At 36.1% G+C, this 23,882-nt stretch overlaps 1 protein-coding gene across 3 annotated transcripts in view; it reads right to left on the bottom strand.

The window, feature by feature from the left end:
• Positions 1–23,624, bottom strand: part of LOC109054114 (vacuolar protein sorting-associated protein 8 homolog) — a 107,861-nt gene extending 84,237 nt beyond the window's left edge. Inside the window, exons 1-21 of one of the 3 annotated variants that reach the window (XM_042756933.1) lie at positions 23,438–23,624; positions 23,046–23,114; positions 21,728–21,858; positions 21,500–21,596; positions 21,164–21,196; positions 21,028–21,082; positions 20,745–20,750; positions 20,049–20,173; positions 19,843–19,929; positions 19,686–19,753; positions 18,769–18,922; positions 17,215–17,274; positions 15,865–15,972; positions 15,487–15,567; positions 15,220–15,390; positions 14,276–14,350; positions 9,019–9,054; positions 8,838–8,928; positions 8,479–8,525; positions 7,547–7,636; positions 6,743–6,789 (exon numbers count right to left, since the gene is read on the bottom strand). In XM_042756933.1, the coding sequence (XP_042612867.1) occupies positions 6,743–6,789; positions 7,547–7,636; positions 8,479–8,525; positions 8,838–8,928; positions 9,019–9,054; positions 14,276–14,350; positions 15,220–15,390; positions 15,487–15,567; positions 15,865–15,972; positions 17,215–17,274; positions 18,769–18,922; positions 19,686–19,753; positions 19,843–19,929; positions 20,049–20,173; positions 20,745–20,750; positions 21,028–21,082; positions 21,164–21,196; positions 21,500–21,596; positions 21,728–21,858; positions 23,046–23,114; positions 23,438–23,509 (1,703 nt within the window). In that variant the 5' untranslated portion in view covers positions 23,510–23,624. Of the gene's footprint in view, positions 1–6,742; positions 6,790–7,546; positions 7,637–8,478; positions 8,526–8,837; positions 8,929–9,018; positions 9,055–14,275; positions 14,351–15,219; positions 15,391–15,486; positions 15,568–15,864; positions 15,973–17,214; positions 17,275–18,768; positions 18,923–19,685; positions 19,754–19,842; positions 19,930–20,048; positions 20,174–20,744; positions 20,751–21,027; positions 21,083–21,163; positions 21,197–21,499; positions 21,600–21,727; positions 21,859–23,045; positions 23,115–23,437 lie in introns of all 3 variants that reach the window. The other 2 variants (XM_042756938.1, XM_042756948.1) reach the window with 2 other exon arrangements.
• Positions 23,625–23,882: the final 258 nt, after the last annotated feature.

The raw sequence follows: 23,882 nt of genomic DNA, 5'->3' as shown, positions 1-23,882 counted from the left end.
TTCTTGAATATTTCCAGATTTGTTATGACCACAGAAGCCCTGTACTAAACTACTGTAGATCCACCCAGAGAGATGGTGTTTTGCTCAAGGGGATCACAGTTTGTCCCAGTATGACAGAACACATTTCCCTAAAGTGCATGGGTCTTTGAGAGACCCAAAATACATACACACATCGATGTCAACACACACATTCACAGAATTATGTTGAGAGACTCTGGCATAGTGTGAACAGCAGGGCTCTTTAAACGCAACAACATCAGGGAATGCACCTACTCACTCTAACCACTGACACAAAGTGTCACAGCTGTCAGTATGTCTCACATCTAGAGACAAAGCACCATTAATCCCATCTCTAGCTCAAACATGAGTCAACGGTGAATATGAGGACAAAAGCAGAAACCATCCAACATGCACATAAATGAGACATTTACATTTATATTGTATATTTATGTATTTATTGCTGTAAATATTCAAATTTAGACTGTAAATAAATAAACACATACATATAAATAAATGGGTCAAAAAGTATCTGGAAACAAGGTATATATGGGGGGGGGGGGGCAACAAGTCTCAGAATTCCTTAAATTAAGTTATTAGTTAAAGAATCTAAATAAAAGATGCACAACATTAAACTGACATCATATTTTTGAGTCTATTTTTATTACAACATAAATATAAGTGCCTTCAAATATTGTCTTGGACAAAGGTGGGCATAAGGCTAAGAACTGCTGCAGTAGATGAAAATTAAACCAACTACTCAAGATTAGGTTTAAGAGTATCTTATTAAACTGTAAAGTCAATTTCATTTACTTCCATACAGTAGTTTTCTATACCTGATGGATAACACTAACTGCTGCTTACAGCTTTATTTGCTTAAATATTTTCAGATGGATTACCATGGAGTGTCTGCTCACGTACAAAATAATAACAAGAAATGACAGGAGTGTATGATGATAACAAGAGAGGAGGGGAAGAGAAGAGCGGAGGTTGAAAGTGTGCGGCAGCTGCTGACCTTTGCTGGCACTGATAATACAACAAGAAACAAAATTATACAGACAGGAAATTGGCTTGTCGCAAGGACAGAAAATAATGCTCCAGTAATATTAGGAGAAATAAGAGGGGTGTTTTGTCTTCTGCTCGTCTGCATTATAAATGACGTGGTTTGCCACAGAAATTTTATTTTAATATAAAATATTTCTTTGAAATAACAGTGGCAAATCAGCTAAACTAAATTTTCTCCAAGTTATTAAGATCATGTGTATTTGTGGTTAAACTTCATCCTAAGTTTAGTGTTTATACATCTGTGGATCTCTGAAGTACTTGTATAACTGGAGATGAGCACAGGACAGATGCTTTGCAAGGTCTGATGTACTTTTTTCTGAAATGGCACGTGTCTTAATTGCAGACTGCTACTGTTAAGTCTGCAGGTCAACCCGTTTTCATTATGGTTGTGTATGTTTTGCTTCTACATCGCTGCTTTTTAGAGCAAGCAAAATCTTTTGTTTTTTCCTGAAGTGCTTTTATTTATGTGGATGACTGCACACTTTACATTTAAATTTTCGCTTATGCATTTGGCACAAACTCACTTTTATTAAAAGCACCTGCACTGCATTTCAAGGTGTTCCACTTTTTCTTTTTTTAAATCAATTTGTGCATTCCCTGGGAATTACATGACTAGTAGGGCTGTGCAAAAAATCGAATGCGATTTTCATGCGCATCTCTTCTGTAAAGCCGCTTCTGTGATTAGTAGTAAATCACCAGCACGTGCTTTCAGATCAGTGTTGCCAAGTCTGGGGTTTTCCCGTGAAAGTGGGCTATTTTAACACTGTTGCTGCGGGTTGTTTTTCATGTCCGCGGGTTGAAGCGCCCCAATAACATGATATTCAGCCCCTGGAATGCCAATTTTTACCAGAGAACCCTCCTTGAAACGCGACTGGGCTAATTTTGAGTAGCAACTGGGCGGGTTTTGTTGTGAAAACCTGGCAACCCTGTTTCAGATGAGGCGGCATTTACTACACAGAGCCGTAGTTCACTGACAAGTTACACAAAATCGCGTTCATAATCGGCGAATGAAACACCTGCGATTTTGTGTAGCTTGTCAGTAAATTACGGCTCTGTGTAGTAAATGCCGCTCCATCTGAAAGCACATGCTGGGGATTTACTATTAATCACAGGAGCGGCTTTACTGACGAGATGTGCTTGAAAACCACATTTGTTTTTTGCAATTGCACAGTCATTTGCATTTGTACTTGGCATCGACAATATAAATGCATTATATATTATATAAATGCATTTTTAATAGCTTTTGAGACTATTTTGAGGTGTTTATATAAGTCATTTAATAGGCTCTATCTATAGTAGCTCTAAAGACCGGTTACACTCACAGTATGGATGGATCAAGTTTGTGACCAAGCATCACTGGTATATGGAAGAGAACTTAGAAACTAATACAGTGAAAATAAACTGTACATGAAAACAAACACTCACTCCATGAATGAGTCTCTCACTTACTGCACACAATCTCACAGTTTGAATCATCTTTCATAGGAAAGCAACATATGCTGTTGTGATAATTAAGATCGCATGATAAGAACACGGAGTCTCATGAGTAATTATATAATGTATTATAATGGAAAAACATCACATCCTGACACAATAAAGATTTTAAACCTGGAAGATGAAAAAACTCAGAGGAAGATGAACTCAACCCGTTTTCTCCTACAAAAAGTTAACTAATGCTAACTAAAACCTTAAAATAAAAGGACAAGAATGACTTCACAGCTTTAAAAAAATAACAGTTTAAACAGAAGAATGTAGTGTCGCATAGTGTGAACACCTCAATGACTTCAAGGCAGACATCGAGTAATGCAGTCTGAACAGCACAGCGATTTGCCAACGTTTTAAGTTGTGTATTGTGTACTAGGCTGAAATGAGGGGTTTAGAGAGACTGAATCTTTAAACTGCTTCGAAGAAATGAGGTGATATTAAAGAGAAAACAAAAGCGTTTTTTGACCTTGCATGCATGTAAACCTACTGTAGGAGACTCCCAAAACAATATTAGGAACCTTTAAAATGGCATAATAGGGGCACTGTAAGGGCTTTACTTGTACTGCTTCTCCACAACGCTGATCTTTGAAAACAATGGACAAGTAGAAATTATTTTGTGTTAATCAACTTTATGCCACAAATGCTGCCAAGTGAGCTTGTATTGAACCAGGAATATTCCTTTAACTGTAATCAAACTTGAAACATGCAGGGTTTCTCTCACCAAAGCAGCGAGTGAGAAAGAGAAAACCTGGAGTGAATCTAGAGTCGGAGGCTTTCAGCAGAGAGGGAAAACTGCTGTTGCTTCACACAAATTAAACATAATTTGGGGCAAAGCTTTAGGACACTGGTCCTGGATCAGAGGGGAGATGAGGTTATCTGCTGACACTGACTAACACTGACACATTGCTAGAAAGCGAGAACAGATGGAGATCATAATCAGCATGAGAGAAAGTGCAGGGCAGTAATGAGATGTCTGAGAGTTTGGCCCAAGGATATTGTGATTCCAGTTTATCTTTGTGTGTATGCACACATGTGCTCACGTGTGTGTTATTACAACATCTCCATGAGCCACAGGTCATGAAAACACCATGACAATAAGACAAGAAGTGCAGAAAGAGTGAAAAATGTTTATGAACTATGTGCTGTTTACAAAGATGTTCTGAATTCAGTAATCATTTCTTACAAAACATGAAAAGTGCTATGATTTTCCAATGCAGATTTTTAAGTTAGTGGCCTCCTGTGAGGATGGGAATATCATTAGATGTTAATTATTTATGAATAAGTAGTATGTAAGTGTGTGCATGTCAATGTTTAATTCTTAAGTTTGTTTATCCAACCAATTTATGAATTTAGGAAATTTATTTGGAAAATTTAGAAGAAATAAATTTTAACAAATCACTTTTAATTATTCATTTGAATAAGTATGGTAATTCCACTGTATTTTTTTAAAGTACCACACAAATGCCATGATCTATGAATATGTTCAGTATGGGGATATGCCAAACTACGTATTTTCAAAACTTATTTATTTTTTTGTTGTAAGAATGGAATGTGTTTTTTTTTTTTTTTTTTTTTTTTATTTTAATGTACATGTAAAATACTTGCCCCATCACAGTTAATGTCAATGGTTTTCCATTTGCTTTTTTTTACAATTCTGTTTAGACACTACTGGCACTGAAATTACTTTTAGAAGGCCTGTATATGCTGTAAATTAGTTTTTAAAATTATCTCATTCTCACCTTCATTTCATTTCTTTTTCAACGTTTTCATTTTTTTTTTTTTTTTTTTTTTTTTTTTTTTTGAGGAACAGAACATTTTACATAAGGAAAACGTCCAGTACTGTAATAATTAGTATATATGAAGGCCCTGAAGCAGAACCAGTGGAAAACCACTGGACTACTCTAATCATTGGTCGGTTGTGGGATGACTAGTCAAACAACCCGAAGCAATCATATTCAGTATACTATTCATTATACTAAAGATCAGTACTGTGGAATTATCACAGTATACTAACAAAGTACCACAAATGAAATATCTGTTATTCAAAATAATTAACAGGAAGATTATCTTTTGGCAAAACTGCTATAAATTCCGTGTGAGTGTAAAAAATGATTAGACTAATGTAGGAACAGCTGGAAGTTGAGGAAGGGGTGATCAGTGCTGCTGCATGCCGCTGATCTGAGACCTGCTGCTGACATTGTGCTGAGGGGTGGAGCTAACACGATAGAGAGTTTCAGAGTTTTGGTCGGGTTAATTGAGTTGCTGAGATCTGCACTTCATCACACTTCTTCTCAAGTTAACAAGCTCTGCTCTGCTGAGTGTAAGCACATAGAAACACGTGCTAACCACTGTGCCTGAACACTGGGCAATACATTGTTAGAGTTCAAACATTCTCTCACCTTCTTATCAGTAAACACAAGCAAACAAGCACATACACACACTCATCGTCTTCAGATTCTCTTTAGTACTACCACATACACACACACACACACACACACACACAAAGCAAAATATATCTGACAGTAGCAGAACTGAAGAGGTAGAGTTGTTCGGTGTGACAAATATGTCCTAAGAGCTATGAAAAGATTTGTCTGCTTTCACTCCCTGTGGGAATACTTTTTTTTTCTCTCAAATACCTTGCTGCACATGCTGCCTTCATGTTACCTGAGATTCTCTGATGTGAGTCTCCAAGTTGGAAATTCATTATTACAATATGTCATGCGTTCAAGTCGGAAACATAACACAGAATTAGCCAAACACTTGAACCTTTACCAAGAGCTTGATTGACAGGTGATCTGACCAATCATAACAACGAATCTGCCATTTTGTCCGACAAACAAACCAGACAGTAGAGTAGATTAATGTCAGTAGACCAGAACTTGAAAAATGGTGTGTATTTTCATTCTTATCACTAAACTTGTCAGTTGTGTAGATTAATGTCAGTAGAACAGAACTTTAAAGATGGTGTAAACGGTATTTATTGTTTGGTTTTCTTACAAATTGATACAATTTGAAAGCTGAGACTTTGTTTCATACCTAAAGTAACCTGCTCTGTCTTGTCTGTCGGCATGTTGTCAGTCTCTTTGTTGCTTCATGATGTATTTTTCAAAATCATTCATTCACTTGTTACACACTTGTAAATAAAAGCCTATGTTTATCATATAAAGTGATCGTATCTTGTCACAAAACCGCCTGATTCACATGGATTCATCTTATGAAGCTTTAACCTTTTTGGATCTTTTAAATTTTCATTCTTTTTTTTTTCAGAGATAGTAAGATGTAAGTAATGTTTTATACTTGTAGCACAGACCATACTATTGTAGCACAAAACTCTGTGGCACCAGTGCTATGTGCAAAAAAAAAAATAAGGTAAATGTACAGCACTGTTAGGACAACATAGGAAACACAGTCATTCACATTACTTCCTGTAGAATAGAAAGTGTGCACATTACAAACTGAGATTCTATTTTTCGTAATGATGAGGTTCCAAATTCAAAGCAATTTAGGCTCTACAGTTGTAACTAAAAAATTTGATCCAACTATACAATTAAGGTCAGTAAGCAATTACTAAGATTGGGGTCAGTGAGAATTTTTGTTTTCCACAATTTTTTTTTTTTTATAGCAAGGTTTAAATAAACTGACATTATTGAAAAACTATATTTGAAATAAATGCCATTCTTTTGAACTTTCTGGTATGAAAAAAGCATGGTTTCCAGGAAAATATTTAAATATTATTATAAAATAAAACAGTTATTTTAAATTATTATAGTTATTTTAAATTAGTTATTTCAGTAATATTTCACTATATTACTGTCTTTACTGTATTTTTGATCAAATAAATGCAGCCTTGGTGAACAGAAGATACATCTTTAAAAGCATTTTTAAAAATCCTACCAACCATAGACTTAGAAATGTTATGTTTTTTGTATTTATGTATTTATGTATTTATATATATATATTTTATTTTTTTATTTATTTATTTTTTAACTGAGGGACTGAAATGATTTTCAGTGGTAAATCATGTAATGCCACAACTGTTGTCCAGAGATTAATTAATTAATCCTTCAGGCTTGTTTGCAAACACTGGGATGATTCCCAGAGAAAGAACAGGCTCAGAGTACACACATACAACACCATTCTATATAGTGTGTGTACTGAGTGTGTGCACAGGGCAAAGAGATGTGTATACACTCACGTTCTCTGTAGAAGGAGACAATAATCCACCATGACAGGAACTATGTCCTGCAGAGGAGAAGACAGAAAGAACAAGCAGGAGCAAGAAAAGACAGAGTGATGGGGTTTGTAGACACACGAAGAACAAGAAAAAAAGAGAGTGAGAATTCATTCAATCATAATAATAGACTGTTTTAATAACACCAGTGCTGCCAAAGTATACAAGAGAACGAGAAATCTCTTGTTTGCAGAACAACAAATCATTTTGAAAATATTGTGAATCCAATCTGATATATTTCCCAACCCAACGAACATGGGGAGTAATTAAACGCGCACATTTCTCTTGTGGTAAAACTGACTTTGAAAGTGTGTCTGACAGACAGTTAGAGAGGCATAACATTCCACATTGCCCTAGATATACAGAGCTAAATCTGCCATTTGGCCATGGTGAGTGCCTTATTTTTGTGATGACAGAGTGCTTCTTAATGGTAAAAAGAAATCAGAGAGCAAGCGAGACCCAGAGGCAGAGGAGAGATGACATTAGTGGGCCATTATTGTATGTGGTTTGTGCCTTATGATGAGATGCGGTTTAAAAATGGATGCCGCAGGCCTAAAGACTGACTGTATCATTCTCTCAGTCTGCTCTCTTAAAAGCCTCTATAATGCTAGAAAACTCTTCAGCTCTGTCTTGCTCTCTTGTTAAATAATATCTAAATCTTTAAATAATATGGAAAAATATTTTACTTCTGGAGATGTTTAAAAATGATTCCCTAAGATAACACCATTTGAGGCTCATTTGAAAGAACTTCGGTTGGTGGCCCATTACCTGAAAGTGCTGCTCCATCACCTGGATTTTTCCTTGCTCTGGACACTTTTTCAGAGAGCGATCCACATACTGTAACAAAATTTCCACCATCTGCGAAGAGAGAAAAATCAGCAGAGGAATGTATCATTTATTTGCACAAAATAATAATAATAATAATAATAAATAGTATTTATGTACCTACAACAAGTTCATTTAGGCCATTATAACTATTACTTACAGTGCAAAACAAAACAAAACAAATACAGTCCCAATAGTGGGAAGTGGGATTCCTATAACATCATAAGTTCAGTCAAAAACTGTTAACCAATGGATTTAATTTTAAGTTAAAGGGTACATACACAACACATGAAAACTCATTTCTAAGCATAAACCTACACCGTGCTCTGTCTGAAATCTGACATGCTGTACTTACACATATAGTATAAACAGGTGGGTACCCACTACTGATCCAACCTCCATTTCTGAATCAAAGTAATAAGCCGTCTTTTGTTTTTTCTCCATTGGATATCAATTGCTGTTTGGAGAGTTATTCCCAACAATGCTGCAAATGTGTTGCACTTGTAGGTTGCTTTGCTTTCACCTTTCTGTCCATTTCACCTAAGGTTGGTAACACTAGATCCAGCAAAAAGCCCCAGATCACTACGCTTACACTTCCATGTCTGATGTCACACAATGAGAGCTTTCTTTACTTGCGACATAAAAAAATAAACACTGGGTGATGAACCAAAGATTGGTCCATAAGACCTTCTACCAGTCTTCACTGTTCCACCGGTGTTACGACATGGCATAGACAAGCCTCTTTTTCTTATTTGTTCTAAAATGTTTCACCGGTAGTGCATGTGTTGTGCATATCTAGTTTCAATTGCTTCCTTCAGCTTATGTTCCAACAAGAAACTTGTACAGCAGTGTCAGTGTATTCACAAGAATCTTACCTTGTCTGCAACCACACCTTTCCTCTTAGCAGGGTCTGCAAATAGCCCTTTATATAAACACATCACAATAGGTCTACATTACTATCTGGATTTTATGGCATCATTAGAGCATTTGTATCTTTTCTAATCTTAATTCTATCAAACAGTATTTATTTATTTTTTGTGATTCACTTTTGTACAAAAGTTCTGCAGTTCTTGGAAAAAGAAAGACATTATCATTTGTAACTTACATGATTACTAATTAAAAGCTTGTAGTCTGAAAGCTGCGATCATTTTCACAGAAATTGAGAAAATAGTCATTTGGTTTAACATTTAACAGAAGCAGAAATATTAGAGTGGTTGTGAACAGAAGGACTGACCTAGCACAGCTTTGGCGGTGCCCTCGTGGAAGGACCAGGCAAGAGAAAGAGCCTCCATGAACTTCTCCTGCTTCAACAGATGGTCCACACGCTGCAGGACATCAGAACTCCCATTACTATCAGATACGTTATAGCTAATCAGATATACCATCATGTGATGTGTTACAAAATGATGCCTTACTTCACGCCAGTTCCTCAGAGTCATGATGTGCACAGACTACAAAGAAGAGAAAAAAGTGATTAATAAACAAATCTGAAACAGGGCTGAACAAGGGTGGCCTGATGACCCAGAGCAGTCCAAGAGAATTTGCATTGTCACTGTAATGCTTCAAGTAATGCTTCTCGGGGGGAAAGAAAAAAAATAAGATACAATTTTTTAAACTATAATATCTTATTAAACATATTTTAAACTATAATAATATTTCACAATATTATTGTTGTAAACCATTCACGATCACTACATGAAGTTTTAAGTCATGTAGTGTGAACTAGGCTTTACTGACCACAAACTTTTTTTTATTGGCACCCTAAAACATTTATTATATAGAATGGATCAGTGAAAATGTACAAAGCCCAGTGAGGTATATGTATTTGCCATTAAATGTATTGATTGAGCATAAAATTTGAATAATTCAGCTTAGGTCACCTTAGATGTTTATTCAAGCACTGCTTGAGTTATTAAATAAGCAGCACTAGGGGGAAATGATTCAGGCCACAGGAATTAATGTGACCTCCCAGAGCTGGCCCACTATCACTTCTAATGGATGACCCACTGGCAATTCTAATGCAATCCTTCTTTCTCCAGCTGCCCCTCTCTCCTTCATTTCTCTTCCCTTCGCTCGCTCTGGCTGCAGGTAACAGGAAGTTCAGTGAGGACATCACGGAGAGCAGACCTCAATGAATATTCAGGGTATGCATGATGTGTGATTAGCATAATAGCACTTGAGTGTGCCATAGCTCAGTCAGAGGGGCGCTGGAGGAGTCAGCCAAACTTCCAGCTGAACACAAGCCACTTAACTTGTGCTGCCAGTTTGAGAGTTTACAAGATACCCTTGCAAATCTCACGTATTTACCCTTAAAAATGTTAAAAAAAAAGAGAAGATTATTTGTTGTATATTTCTGCTGTAGAGTAAAAAGAATAAAGAAAACTGTAAATTTTCATAACCAGTAAAGGTCTATGAATTACTAAACTCCAGTCTCTTTGAAAGGGCAGATGTTGTGGATCAAGCTAAGCAGGGACAACATATGGAGTGACATGGCGACTAGCATAATTCCTGAAAATCTAGTATAATATTAGAAGGAATAGTTCTCATTTTTTTCTTCATGGCAACAGACATTTGGAGAAATTCAGCATTACATCACTTGCAGTGAATGGGAATGAGAATGAGAGTCCAAACAGCTGATAAAGACATCACAATAATCCACACGGCTCCAGTTAATGCTTCTTGAAGTTATAAGATGTTATAAGATGTGCTTGTAAGACATTTTTAAAAATGTTATCTTAAACCATCACTTCTGACTAAAATACAAGTCCTCTATTCATATTATTGCTTTCTCTAGTGAAAATGTTTTCTTGTCTTAATCAGAAGAGAAATATGCGCAGATCAAGCACTGTTTACCAGCAAAAACAGTCCAAAATAGTTCTAATCAAATATGCCAGTGGAATTTGATGTGAGACGACAACAGAAGATGGACTTTTTCGGTTTTTAAACGTTATTATGGATTAATGGCTCATATTTTGGGCAGAAGCAACAGTTTGAAGTTAAAACGTTTTTTTTTTTTTTTTTCTTACAAACACACAGCTTTTCGCTTCACAAGACATTCATTGATGGACTGGAGTCGCATGGATTACATGTGGGTTATTGTGATGTTTTTATCGGCTCATTCTGACAGCAGAAGATCCATTGGGTAGTAAGTGAAGTAATGCTAAATTTCTCCAAATCTGTTCTGATGAAGAAACAAATTCACCTACATCTTGGACAGCATGAAGGTGAGTACCTTTTTAGCAAACTGTAATTTTTGGGTGACCCACTTAAGTTTAATATACTTGTCCAACACCACCAATTAAACTTTTTTAGCAAGTTCTTTGCCCAATATTTATCCCAGACTGTTCACATGCGGCAGATGAGCATCCAACACACATACAAAAATTAAAAACATTAAAAACCATCTTCTCATTGGCTAAATGTTTTGTCCATCAAAAATTACCCACATAGCCAAAGGCTGCTGGTTTACAGAGAAAATTATGTGAAAATAGCTATGTCTCTCAAGACGTCACAAAATCCAACTGCACTGTTTAAATAAAACTACCACCAAGTTTTTATACAAACTTTGGAGGTGAACTCATTTTGTTTTTGTAATTTGTAACATCATATAAAGTTTCACAACATGAACACAGACTGCTTCATTTCTTGAAGAAACATGATGGAGGGTAAATCTTTCAGGCAAATTGTAAACAATGGAGTTTATATTTCAACATATTTTATTTGACACTTTTGTTGACAAAAAGTGCTGTTGGATGTATTTCACTGGAAAATTGTTGTTTGTGATTGACAGTTCACCAAAGTGGGAAGGACTGTATTAATCTAACCAAGATTCATCCATACTCCCAACAAAAGGATCTTGCTGTTGCTAGAGAATCTATATCGTAAAACAAAAACTAGACATTGATGTTAAAAAAATATAAATCTTTAATGGCATCTTTAACACTATTTTTAGACCGTACTATATAGAAAAAGTAAACAAACAAAAAAAAAAGTAACCAACATGGCCGGGAATTGGAGAGAGAAGTCACCCCTCTTCCATTTTCAATTAATTAAGCCTCCCCACTTGATCATGTTCCATCAAAAATAATCAAACAGGCTTTTGATATAGTTGGGTTTTATCTATTATAAATAGCTGCCTTGTATCAGGGGTTGTTCCTGCTTCTTTTAAACATGCTGTGGTGCAGACTCTAATTAAAAACATTAATCTGGACTCTACAGTGTATTGCAATTATAGACCTATTTCAAAATTGCCTTTTCTCTCAAAAATGTTGGAGAAAGCGGTTCTCAGTCAGATGCAGTCTTTCTTGAATAGAAATACTCTCTTTGAAGTATTTCAGTCTGGGTTCAGGGAGCATCACAGTACAGAATCTGCGCTTTTAAAGGTTCTTAATGTTTTGTTAACTGTAGACTCGGGTAATGCTGCAGTTCTGGTGTTACCTGACCTTAGTGCAGCATTTGACACCGCTGGCCATAAAATTCTTACTGCATGGCTTGAGTGATTGGTAGGGTTTCAAGGTACTGTTTTAAAATCGGGGAAGTTGTGGCCTAGTGGTTAGAGAGTTTGACTCCTAACCCTAAGGTTGTGGGTTCGAGTCTCGGGCCGGCAATACCACGACTGAGGGGGGATTTTGAATGGTAGCAAACCCCCAACTGCTCCCCGGGCGCCGCAGCATAAATGGCTGACCACTGCTCCGGGTGTTTGTTCACGGTGTGTGTGTGTGTGTGTGTGTGTGTTCACTGCTGTGTGTGTGCACTTTGGATGGGTTAAATGCAGAGCACGAATTCTGAGTATGGGTCACCATACTTGGCTGTATGTCACATCACTGTCAAAATGGTTAAAGAACAAAAATAAGTTTTCCAGTTGCCTTGGGTGAATTTATATCATCTTCGGCTCCTCTTACATGTTGGATTCCCCAAGGATCCATTTTGGGTCCCATTTTCTTTTCATTATATAGGCTTCCAATTGGGTCTATTTTCTAAAAAACACAGCATATAATTTCACTGTTATGCTGAAGACACACTAATATATATGCCAGTAAAGAAGGAAAGTAGCTCACTAGGGCTTCTTCTTGCATGTTTGATTGACCTGAAAACTTGGTTGGATGAGATTATTGTGTTTGCACCCCCAAATACATATGGGTCCCCTAAGTTTGATTTAGGCCATTTATCTATTCATGGTAAATCCATGGTAAAAAAAAAATAAATAAATAAATATTTTGTAGGGGTACTTTTTGATGAGTCGTTAAAATTTGACAAACAGATCAATGCTGTTGTCAGATCAGGCTTTTTTTTTTTTTTCAATTAAGAACACTGACAAAGGTTGAGCCAATTTTGTTGTTCTATGATTTCGAGAGAGTGATGCATGCATTTGTGTCTTCACGTCTGGTCTATTGTAATTCCCTGTATGTGGGGATTAGTCAGTCCACTTTGTCTCGATTGCAAATTGTCCAGAATGCTGCTGCAAGATTGCTAACAGGCTCTCGGAAATGGGACCATATTTCCCCTATTCTTTCTTCTCTACATTGGCTGCCAGTCCGTTATAGGATTGATTTTAAGATTTTGTTGTTAGTTTTTAAATCTTTAAATGGCCTTGCACCACCATATCTTTCCGATTTATTACAACCATACTCACCATACAGATCACTTAGGTCCGCTGACCAGAAAATTTAAAACGTTAATTATGGGGCGATCATGCTTTTTCAGTGATAACGCCGAGACTTTTGGAACAGTCTGGCGTTAAATATTAAAACAGCTTCCAAACTGGGGTCTTTCAAATCTCTTTTGAAAACTCATCTTTATTTCCCTGGCTTTTTTGTAGGTTTTTATTTAGTGATACTTTGTCATTTAACATTGTGTGGTCAGATGTCTCTGTGGTGTATAATATTGGTGGATAATTTATGTTTTTTTTTTCTTGCTGTTTGTATGTTTTAAAAGGTGTACAGCACAAGCACATTGGTCAACTAAATGTTGTTTTTAATGGTGCTTTGAAAAAAAAAAAAAAAAAAAAAAAAAGATTATCAAAACATACTCTCTCTGTAAACTGTAAGAATTACAACCCCTTACTGTAGCTCTAGTCCTTGCATTGGCGCAGGCTCTTAGGAGGAAAAGAAATGTCACATGCTGACTACTGGCACTGTGCCAAATTCTGTAGCACCCTTATTTTTGCAATTTTGTCAAAATTAGATACAGATCCAGAGCTAAGTGCACAAATCTGTTTAATGATGTAGCTGCCCACAGCACCATGTACTCTTATTTTTTTTTAAAAATTATTAACCAGAATTTAATTTTGTTCCAAGCACTTTCCATTTGGAAAGGAGGTCACAGAACAACACAGCCGAAACATAAAAACTACAGTTCCGCTCAGAAACACCTCAAAACAAACAAGCATTTAATTTACTATCCCTGGATGATGCGATTAAAATGATGGAATCAAATATTCCAGAAATAATGACTGACCACAAATCAAATTGCATTTTTAGAACTGGAATAAGATTAGTTGTGATTACCAGTTATAAGAAATACAACAGAAAGACTTTGCTTCTACCAGAGTTTTATACCAGAAGCTCACATAGAACTGAAATTTTAGCAAAAATACAGAAGGCAGAAATGTATAGAATCCATTTTTACGTGCCGTTTTGTGCTTGTGTTCAGTGTTATCATGTGTGGCTTTACCTTTGTTCCCAGGTACATAATCTGGCCTGCATAGCTGCAAACAGACTGGTAACATGTCTTCTCTCCAACTAGAGCCTGAAGATGCACAGAGAAATACTGATTCAATATCTCTATATGCTAAACACTTTCTATAGTTCCTCTACATCTCATGAATTGGCCACTGGGTTCTTCATGTGTTTATATAATATTTAGACAAAAGACCTTAGCATTGACTCTAGAATCTGGTCTCACAAAACCTGGTTTTAGCCTTAGGCATATTGTTTATCAGATGTAAATTATATACAGGCTGGCCATTCGCAGTCTACTTACGCATAAAGCGCAACTTACGCAACTTGTGACGTCAGAAGTAGCGTAGTGCATTATGGCGTAGCGTAAATATCAGCAGTACATCGCATTACTCGCATAAGTTACGCTTTGAACTTAAGTTGAATCTGTATGTTCGTTTGGCCGGAAGCTAGTTATCTTAATTTATAAAGTTTTAAATATGAATATTTTTCTTACACAAACTCATCGCTTTGCTTTAGAAGGCCTTTACTAACCGCCCGAAACCATGTGGAGCACTTTTATGGATTGATGCACTTTTTTGAGCTTTATAACTGTTGATTGCAAATCACTTCCATTATAAAGCTTGGAAGTGTCAGGGTGTTTATTAATACAACTCCGTTTGTATTTGTCTGTAAGAAGAAAGTCACATACACCTAGGATGGCTTGAAGGTGAGTAAATCATGGGCTAATTTTCATTGAAAGGGAACTACTCCTTTAAGGCCACAAATAGTATATTCTTTATTTTTTTTAATCCTTACAAAGGAAATAAATGGGAAAAAAATATTTCCGAAACTAAGGTTGTGGGGTAAAAAGGTGCCGTTCACTGTTTCACACTATAAGGTCAACATGCACCAGACTAAATGGTGAAAGGTCTGGCATGTCGTGATCCTGGTCTTTACCAGTGCTTGGCTGACATTTCCACCGGTAGCCAGGGATTTAAAATGGCTGCTGTTGTAAACCAGCTGCAGTTCAGCCATGTCCACAGTTTCCAGTTCCTCCTGACTGGGCCTGTCTACCACTCGCAACTTCTCTGTGCTGTCCATTAACACAAGTGTACGGGGGTTTATCCACTGCCAAGAGACAAGAGACAAGAGACAACATGAAAATGCACACACTGCCATACAGGTAATCAAACTCATATGATTGCTAGTGAGGGTCTAACTCACGCTCAGACTGATGAGGTCACAGTTGAGTTGAAGCTGTCTCTGTTTGATGACATGGATGGTGCCAGACTCATCTTTTTTAACCTGAGCACCAAAACAATAGAGTGGTTTGATTACTGCATGACCTTATTTAAAGGTGAAGTATATAATTTCTATTCCAATGACAGAACGAAGCAGATTCATGACTTGTTTTCTAACAACTTTGAACTACTCATAAATATCATAAATGTCTTTGTTTCTGGCAATCATTTATCCCTCCCCGAACTCATGCTGTTGGTGTGTCTGGCCACTAGGGACGTTCAAACAGAATAGAAATGCCACATTTCACAATTAAGTCTACATTCTGTTTATGACTTTTAAAACAGTGTTGCTCAAACAGACCAGAAGGAAGTGGATGGTGTCTCCTCTACAGAAGGCCAGAACAGGGTTGATTGTTTTCTGGACTGCCACAAACTGCCAAGCCAACAAGGGAACACTTGCAGGATCCGTCTGCATTCAAAAACATAAAAAAAACGTATGAGATATTCATAACTGCCAGACCAAAGACACAGTTATCCTGCTACGTCTTTGTTCGCACGATATGTGCTTATTGCCACTCTTGCTGGTTCTTTTTGGACTTCGGACTTATCTGGCATCTTTTCCTACCAGCAGAAATAAGCATCACTATTCATTAAAGTGACTTTACCTATGAGAAGATGCCATGAAAATGTTTGCAGGCACCTCAGAACTCCGTCATAACCCAAATCAATAATGTGAGGCAAAATTGAGTGATATCTGCGTGCTAATGGGCAGCTGGTCCATGTGCTCTGTGCTAAATGAATGCAATTTAGCTCAGTTTAATTGAAGGGAACAACCTCCACACAGGCATAAAGGAGACAATAGATCAGTTGAATCCAGGTCAATAATCACTTCAGAACTTTTGTTTAGTGGTTTGCAGCAATCTTAATAGGTAGTTTGCTTCATTTTGTACAAAAATGTTTAATTGCATCTTACTATGAAGCTTTATCTGTGAGTTGCATGGAATTTAAATGTAACTTCAAATAAAAGCAATGTCTGATTTATGATTTTTTATTTAATTTTTATTGTTTTGTGAATAATCATTTACAGATAATCTGTTCTAAAGTCAGCATGAAAACAAAAGTTAGTACTGACTTCCATATTGTGATGTATTTCTGTGTAAAATGCAAATGTGTGTGTAATATATGTGCACTGGTCAATTATTCACAGTAATACCAGTAGCATGAACTGAGATAAAATAAGATAAAATTATGAATCCATGCCAAAATTTTGCAACTGCAACAGAGCTAAATTCAACAAAACATCTCTTTATAATACAGTTAAAAAGCATGATGATCAATGGGTGCACTAGAAGTACAGTTGTGATTTAGAAGATGAACGCAAGTCTAATGGTTTTGGAACGACATGATAGTGAGTAAATGATAATAGAATTTTGATTTTTGGGTAAACTATCCCTTTAACATATGCATGGTGACACTGAGATCAGAACTGAGTATTGTTAGCTAATGTATATAAATGTATGAACTTGTATACTGTTGAAGACAGGAAAAACACTAGATATACAGTCAATCGTGTAAGTGCTGTGAAAACAAATGCTAACACAAATCTTAAATACAGAGGTTAGAAGTTTATCTGTTAGACGCTGTGTCAATGGCTGTTGGATAAGCACACAGATACACACATGATCACTGAGAATGTAAGTGTGTACCGCACCTTGCCGTAGGGAAAAGTCATCCACACTTTAAGTGAAGGCTTCAGTCCTATCAGCAGAATCTGTCAAAATAAAGAGTTCAGAGGCTGAATAAAACTCCAGTCAATCCAATCGAGTGTGTTTGGGATGCTAGTAGCTGACTGGTGCCCCAAACAAACAAGCAATTATCAAGATATAACCCATCTGGCAATACTGTTAGTTTCCGCACAAAAAAACAAAATAGAAGCCTTTTGACAACACAAATTTCACCCCATTTAATGCAGGGATACAGTGACACATATAGTGATATATTCCGCTCCGATATATATTTGGGGTTAGTTGTTAGAATATATATATTCCGATATATATTTGGGGTTAGTAAGATTTTTCTGTTTTTGAAAGAAGTCTCTTATGCTCAACTATTTAATAAAAAATTTAGTAAAACCGTAAATCTGTGAAATATTATAACCATTTAAAATAACTCTTCTGTTTGAATTTATTTTCAAATGTAATTTATTCCGGTGATGCAAAACTGAATTTTAAGCAACCATTACTCCAGTCTTCATTGTCATATGATCCAGAAATGCATTACAATAAAAAACAAAAATAAAATAAAAAATATATAAATATATTAAACATTCGTATTATGCCAGCAACTGCTTTTTACAGTACTTAATTTGGTCTGCTTGTTTTTCACTGCTGTTACTTGTTATTTTAAATGTTACTTGAAACTAATGTGGAATGGCAGTTATGGACAAAGGTGTTTTCTTCCTGAATGAAGTTAACTGTTAATAAGTCCACTGCACATAGACCTTTTAGTCCCATTCACATGAAGAATGACAACTATGAACACTGAGTTTTAAATAAAATGCTCCAACTCTAAGACATTAAGTCCACACCACAAACAAATCCTTCCATCCATCCATTTTAAAGCATCCGCTCAAAAACCCAGATGTTACATTAACAGAAAACCCATCATCGCATAAATTATCATACAAAAACAAGCAAAAATCAAAGAATGAAATATATCAATCTTGCCCTGAATTGCATATACCCATCAAGATGCTAAGTGGCTGAATAGGAAAACTGACAGTTTTAGAATTGGTAAAAATAATAAGAACTGTGGAGGAGCAGAGATATTATTTGACAGTCAAACATATGAAACAAACACTGGGACAAAAAAAAAGGTATCAGGGTGCTGAATATGAATATGAGTCCACAATTTATTGCCAGTACAACTACATTTTAGTCACACAGGTGTGATTTAAAAGCATATTTTATTATCTGCTGCTTTTATGGGAACCACCTAATGCAAAAAATCCAAACACTGTCTATGGTAACATCTTAATTAGGAAAATGACTCTAAAAATATGATTTAAACATCTTTACCATTCAAACAATAATGGAGTTTTGACAAAAATCATAAAGTTTTATTAAATCATAAACACCACATTTCAGCCTAACAAACTATTGTGTATGTTTGGTCTGAACCAAAAAAAAACAGTGATATTGTGACACCTCTAGACCTTTAGGGAGTGAGTAGTCAGCAGTAGACAGTACTGAATGTATGAGTATACCTTGGTGAGTGAGGCCATGGCCAGCAGGGAGTACTGGCTAATGGGATGATCCTTCAGTTCAAGTCCAGCATGTAGAGGCTCAACACAGCAAACCTCACCTTTAGAACCACTGAATAAACACCTGGATTCACATGTCCTCATTCCCATCACCCTCCTAGAGAGAGAGAGAGAGAATGTGAGAACATTCATAATCCAGAACCTCTATAATAGAGTCCCAGCAGTACAGCAGGGAATGATAGATACCTGTCAGGTAAGACTAGAATCATAACAGAATTCATCAATTGAAACAGATTCAGATAATTAGGTTTCTGTTGGAATCTCTTGGAGTTTGAGTGATTAAGTTGAGGGATGTGACAGAGCTCTATTCTCTGCCATAGGCAGGAGAAGCAATGGTAAGAAAAATGTATAAGGAAATGTCAGGTTAAATATAACATAAAAAAGTAAGTGTTAGTAATTGTTCAATATAATAATTCAAAATGCTGAAATAGACTGGGTACACCATATTGGCAAAGTTGGACTGTGTTCATAATTCAGTATATATTTACATGCTTTTTAATGGAATGTATTTCAGAATAGAATGAAAGAAAGAAAGTAAAAGAACAGGGAAAAGACTGGGAGCAAGACATTTTTTAAATCAACAGAAAGGATTAATGGAGCAATACTAGAATATATGGAAATGTTTACTCTTAAATCATAAATGTTTTTTCTTAGTAGATATTTTAAGGAGAACTAACTATTTAAAGTTAATTTAAGTTGATTTAACAAGTTGATAATGGGTTATTGTCAGATGCATAACAGCCTATGGGTTACTGTCAGATGCATGAGGCTCTACTGCCCCCTGCACACCAGTTATCTGGAGTAAAATAATGATGTACATCAACTTAAACATTTCTTGAATTTTAGAAATCACATCTCACCTGAATGACAGCTCAAACACTGATCCGCCACTGTCATTACACACAGCTAGCGCCGGGTGGTCAGTAAACTACGGAAAGAGAGAGAGAGAAAATTGCTTTATTCAGTGTCTATGAACAACAAAGCATGTAAAGTGCATACGTAAACACAGTGCAGAACCTTCACATGTAGTATGGCAGTGCCGGGTGGATGGGCGTCAGTGATAGTGCGGAGCAGCTTCCCATTGGCCAGATCCCACATGGTGATCTGCATTAGGAATAAAATGCCACTTTCCATAAATATGTACCTGAACATTCAGCCTGACCTGATCATAAGCTATCTGCCATCAAGACCGTCTTTCAGTTTAAGGGATTATTGCGGCTCACCTGTCCTTTGGCAAAGCCACACAGCAGTCGTGTGCAATCGTGATTAATACTGAGAGCTGACACCGCTCCATACTCCGCTCCTGTCGCTGTGGTGCCCAGACAGAGACGCAGAGCCTGATTCTGATCTGAAATCAAAATATAGGATACTAATTAGACAAAACAGCATTAAGTGCAGATTATGGAACAATTATGTCCTTCAAGCTTTATCAACAACATAATTTAACAAAAATTACACCCAGAGTGGTTTGTGTTTATGTAAATATACTTCCAAATGCAGCAGCAAGCAAAATACAAACAGACAAAGAGCATGCAAACAGCCATGGCAAATTTCTCAGCCCATAACATTCTTTCAGAAAAACGATGCTTTGCCCTCGCCACCATATCTTAGGTTGAAGGCCTAAACAATTTTACCATACTGTATAAACTACACTACAGTACACAGCATGCTACATGGTTTAACATCTTATATGGTTATGGTGTGATGATAGTCGGGGGTCAACACACTCAGCTGTGGTTCAGATGCACACTAGAAAGACCGCCAGTGTGAAAGCTCAGTGCATGCAGCTTGAATGCCACTTCTGCTCTGTTTACACCTCCAGTGTGAAACGGGCATTACTGTGCAGCAATGTTAAACATGATGCAATGGAAACAAATGTGGTATTAATTAACATATTTTGTACTATATTAATACATTACCTTTTCCTGAACATTCCACCCAAGACGAGCCAAGGCAGAGAGATAGTCCCAGAGTAGTTTAAAATACACTCACTGACGAATACTATTACAGTAAAGCATATAAAGAGTTCTAAAACAGCATTTTAGTGTTTTATATTAATTAACAATAAACCACTGTGATAAACAAAGTTCTTGGAAGACTTTGATTACACACAACATGCCTTCCAAACATCTAAAATAAATTCCACTGTAGTGCCCTTTATCAGCTTTACAAGAACCGTAAAAAGGACTGAAACATGCTTACCAAATACTAAGACCAGACCATGTGATGTCCCTACAGCGATCACATTTGAAACCGTCTGCAAACACAAAAGAATTTCAGACAAGAAGGGATTTTTTTGTTAATTTATTTAGAAATCACAAGAAAGTTAAATACTCACTATTGCCGTCGGCAAGCCAGCATCAACTTTATCCTGAAGAGAGATGGAAAGAGTAAAAGCACCAAATTATAAAGTGAGCAACACAATTTCACTGGAATAGAAGAAAATTATGTTTGGAAGAGTCTCTTATTTATAGTTTTCAATTATTAAAACAGGATTGTGCACCATTCACAAATGAACTGACAATGCCTGAATTTGAATGAAATGGAAATGGAATTAAATACAAAAAAATAACTAAGTGTAATTATTAAATAAGTTAAATAAATATATTGTATTACATTACCCACAGCATATTTAGTATAGCATGAGCAGTAGATTAATTACTGTTAGTCTTACCGCAGCAGATACTATCTGAGCAGAGATGCCTTTCAGCACATTGCGTCTAAGAACAGATCCATGTACTGTAGCATTCATTTCCACTGCTTTCCTCCTCCTGAGGTGAACATACACAGACTGATTACTAAAAAAAAAAAAAATACTTTATTCAATCACCAAACATGCATCACAACATCAGTACAGAGCAAGTGCTGTTAATGTGAAGCCAGGTTAAGAAAGTGTCCATTCCTCTTTAAGTGTGTGCGGTCTCCACTGTCAGAGCTGGCCAGAGATGAGGTTTCACACGAGTGGGCATCAATGTTCTCTGTGTTCAAAAGACACGTGTCCTCTAGAATGAATGGCTCATCCTCATCTTCAGGCTGAAAACAAGAGTGTTGACAATCAAAATAGTTACTGTTACAATAATAATCATTCCGATTTAAAAATAATAATAAATCTTGTTCTCTCTCTCTCTCTGCTTTTGTGCATTTTACTTCTGCTCATGTTACTGTATTAATCCAGCTTATGTTTGAAACTTGGTATTGGGTGTAAAAAAATTTGGCACTTATTATGATACATTTCTTGCAGTGTTACTCGTTTGAATAAAATCATCTACAGTAAATGAATAAATCAAAAGTCTGCTAAATTAAAAAAAAAATGTTAAAAGAATGCATACAAGATAAGTAAAAATAAGGACCATTCAAACAATTAAAAAACAGCAATTTAACACAATGACTTCTTTTACAAAAAGAATACTGTGGCAGTACCATGGTGTAGGAATGGTATCAGATGGTAATACAATATCCAAGTACTATGGTATTTTCATTGTACTGCAGTACAAAGTCCGAAAAACATAGAAGTACCAAATACTTTTTTTACGGTTTGTTTAATACATGAATAAAAAGTAGGCACACATACTTTATCAATGAAATGCTTGAACTGAACACTTGACTAAATTTAGATTACCATTGCTTTAAGACTTATGCTTAAATGCTTGCAATTAGTTTTGTAGTTAAATACATTATAATTCAACATTACGTGGTCAGTAAGAATTTTTTTTTTTTAAGAAATTCATATTCTGCACTGAGCATGGATACATTAAAACTGATCAAAATAAAAGTGACAAAATGATAATAATAAGAAATATTTCTTGAGCAGCAAATCATCATATTAGAATGATTTCTGAAGGATCGTGTGACACTGAAGACTGGAGTAATGATGCTGAAAATTCAGCTTTGCATCACAGGAATAAATTACCATTTAAAACATATTCAAACAGAAAACATTTTTTAAACTGCAATAACATTTCATAATATTACTGTTTTAACTGTGTTTTTGATCAAATAAATGCATTGGTAATCAGAAGAGACCTAAAACTGACCCGACTACAAACATTTTAGCAACAGTATATAAATTATGCCTACATATGACTTTCTTTACAAACCATTTTAATGAATGAGAGGATAATATTTCGTTTATAACATTTAGCTTATAATCATACTTCCATTTATGTTATCTCATAGCTTTTATGACTCTTACTACTATTGTGTATACCTGACATACTGACCTCATTCAGGATGCTCTCTAGGGTCGGAGGAGTGTCCACTTGAGGGATGTCAAACTCTTTATCATCAATCTAAGGTAAAAACGTCCTTCATATGAAATCATACATGTATCAAAGTAGCACTCTGTTTGCAGTGACGCTTTTCGCTGTGAATACTGCACGTTTCTTACCATACACAAAAAAAATAACGGCTTTACATGTACAAAACATTCACATTTACAAAAACATCTTACACAAATAGCGCACTGACTGACTATGAGAAACGAGCACATATGAAACGCACTGATCTCAGGCGCGGCGTTAGTAGAGTGTCGTCAATAACAACACGAAGCTTGTAACGAACCAATTTCAACAAAACCACAGACAAACACTGAAGCAGTCAATCTCAGTCTTACCGCCTCTATTTCCATTAAATTGAGCTGCGAGGACGCAGACACAAGACTGCGACAGTCCGGAGATTCAGCCATTATACAGTCATAGATTAGCTGTCGAGTGTAATATCATTTATATTATATGTTTATCAGTTGTATTCATAGTGCTGTGAAGCAGCAGTTTACGTCCGTGATAGTGTCGGAAGAGGCGGAACCTAACGGCTTACGTAACCATTCCACTTCCTGTTTATAAATCGTAAGACTTACGATCAAATTTTAATTTTAATTTAAATAGTACAATATCATTGTCTATAATTGTTATTTTTATACAGTTTTCTGCATTGTTTTTAGTAAAAGAAAAAAAAAACTTTTCCCCACTACCTTCTTTGTTCTAGCGTAATTTCGCTTCCGTTTTTCAGCTTTGCTGTCTTTATGGTGAAGGTTGGATTTAATGTTCCCACGCAACAAA

This window comes from Cyprinus carpio, chromosome A1 (genome assembly GCF_018340385.1).
Source record: "Cyprinus carpio isolate SPL01 chromosome A1, ASM1834038v1, whole genome shotgun sequence".
NCBI lineage: Eukaryota > Metazoa > Chordata > Actinopteri > Cypriniformes > Cyprinidae > Cyprinus > Cyprinus carpio.
This window is presented reverse-complemented; position numbering and strand designations above follow the sequence as displayed.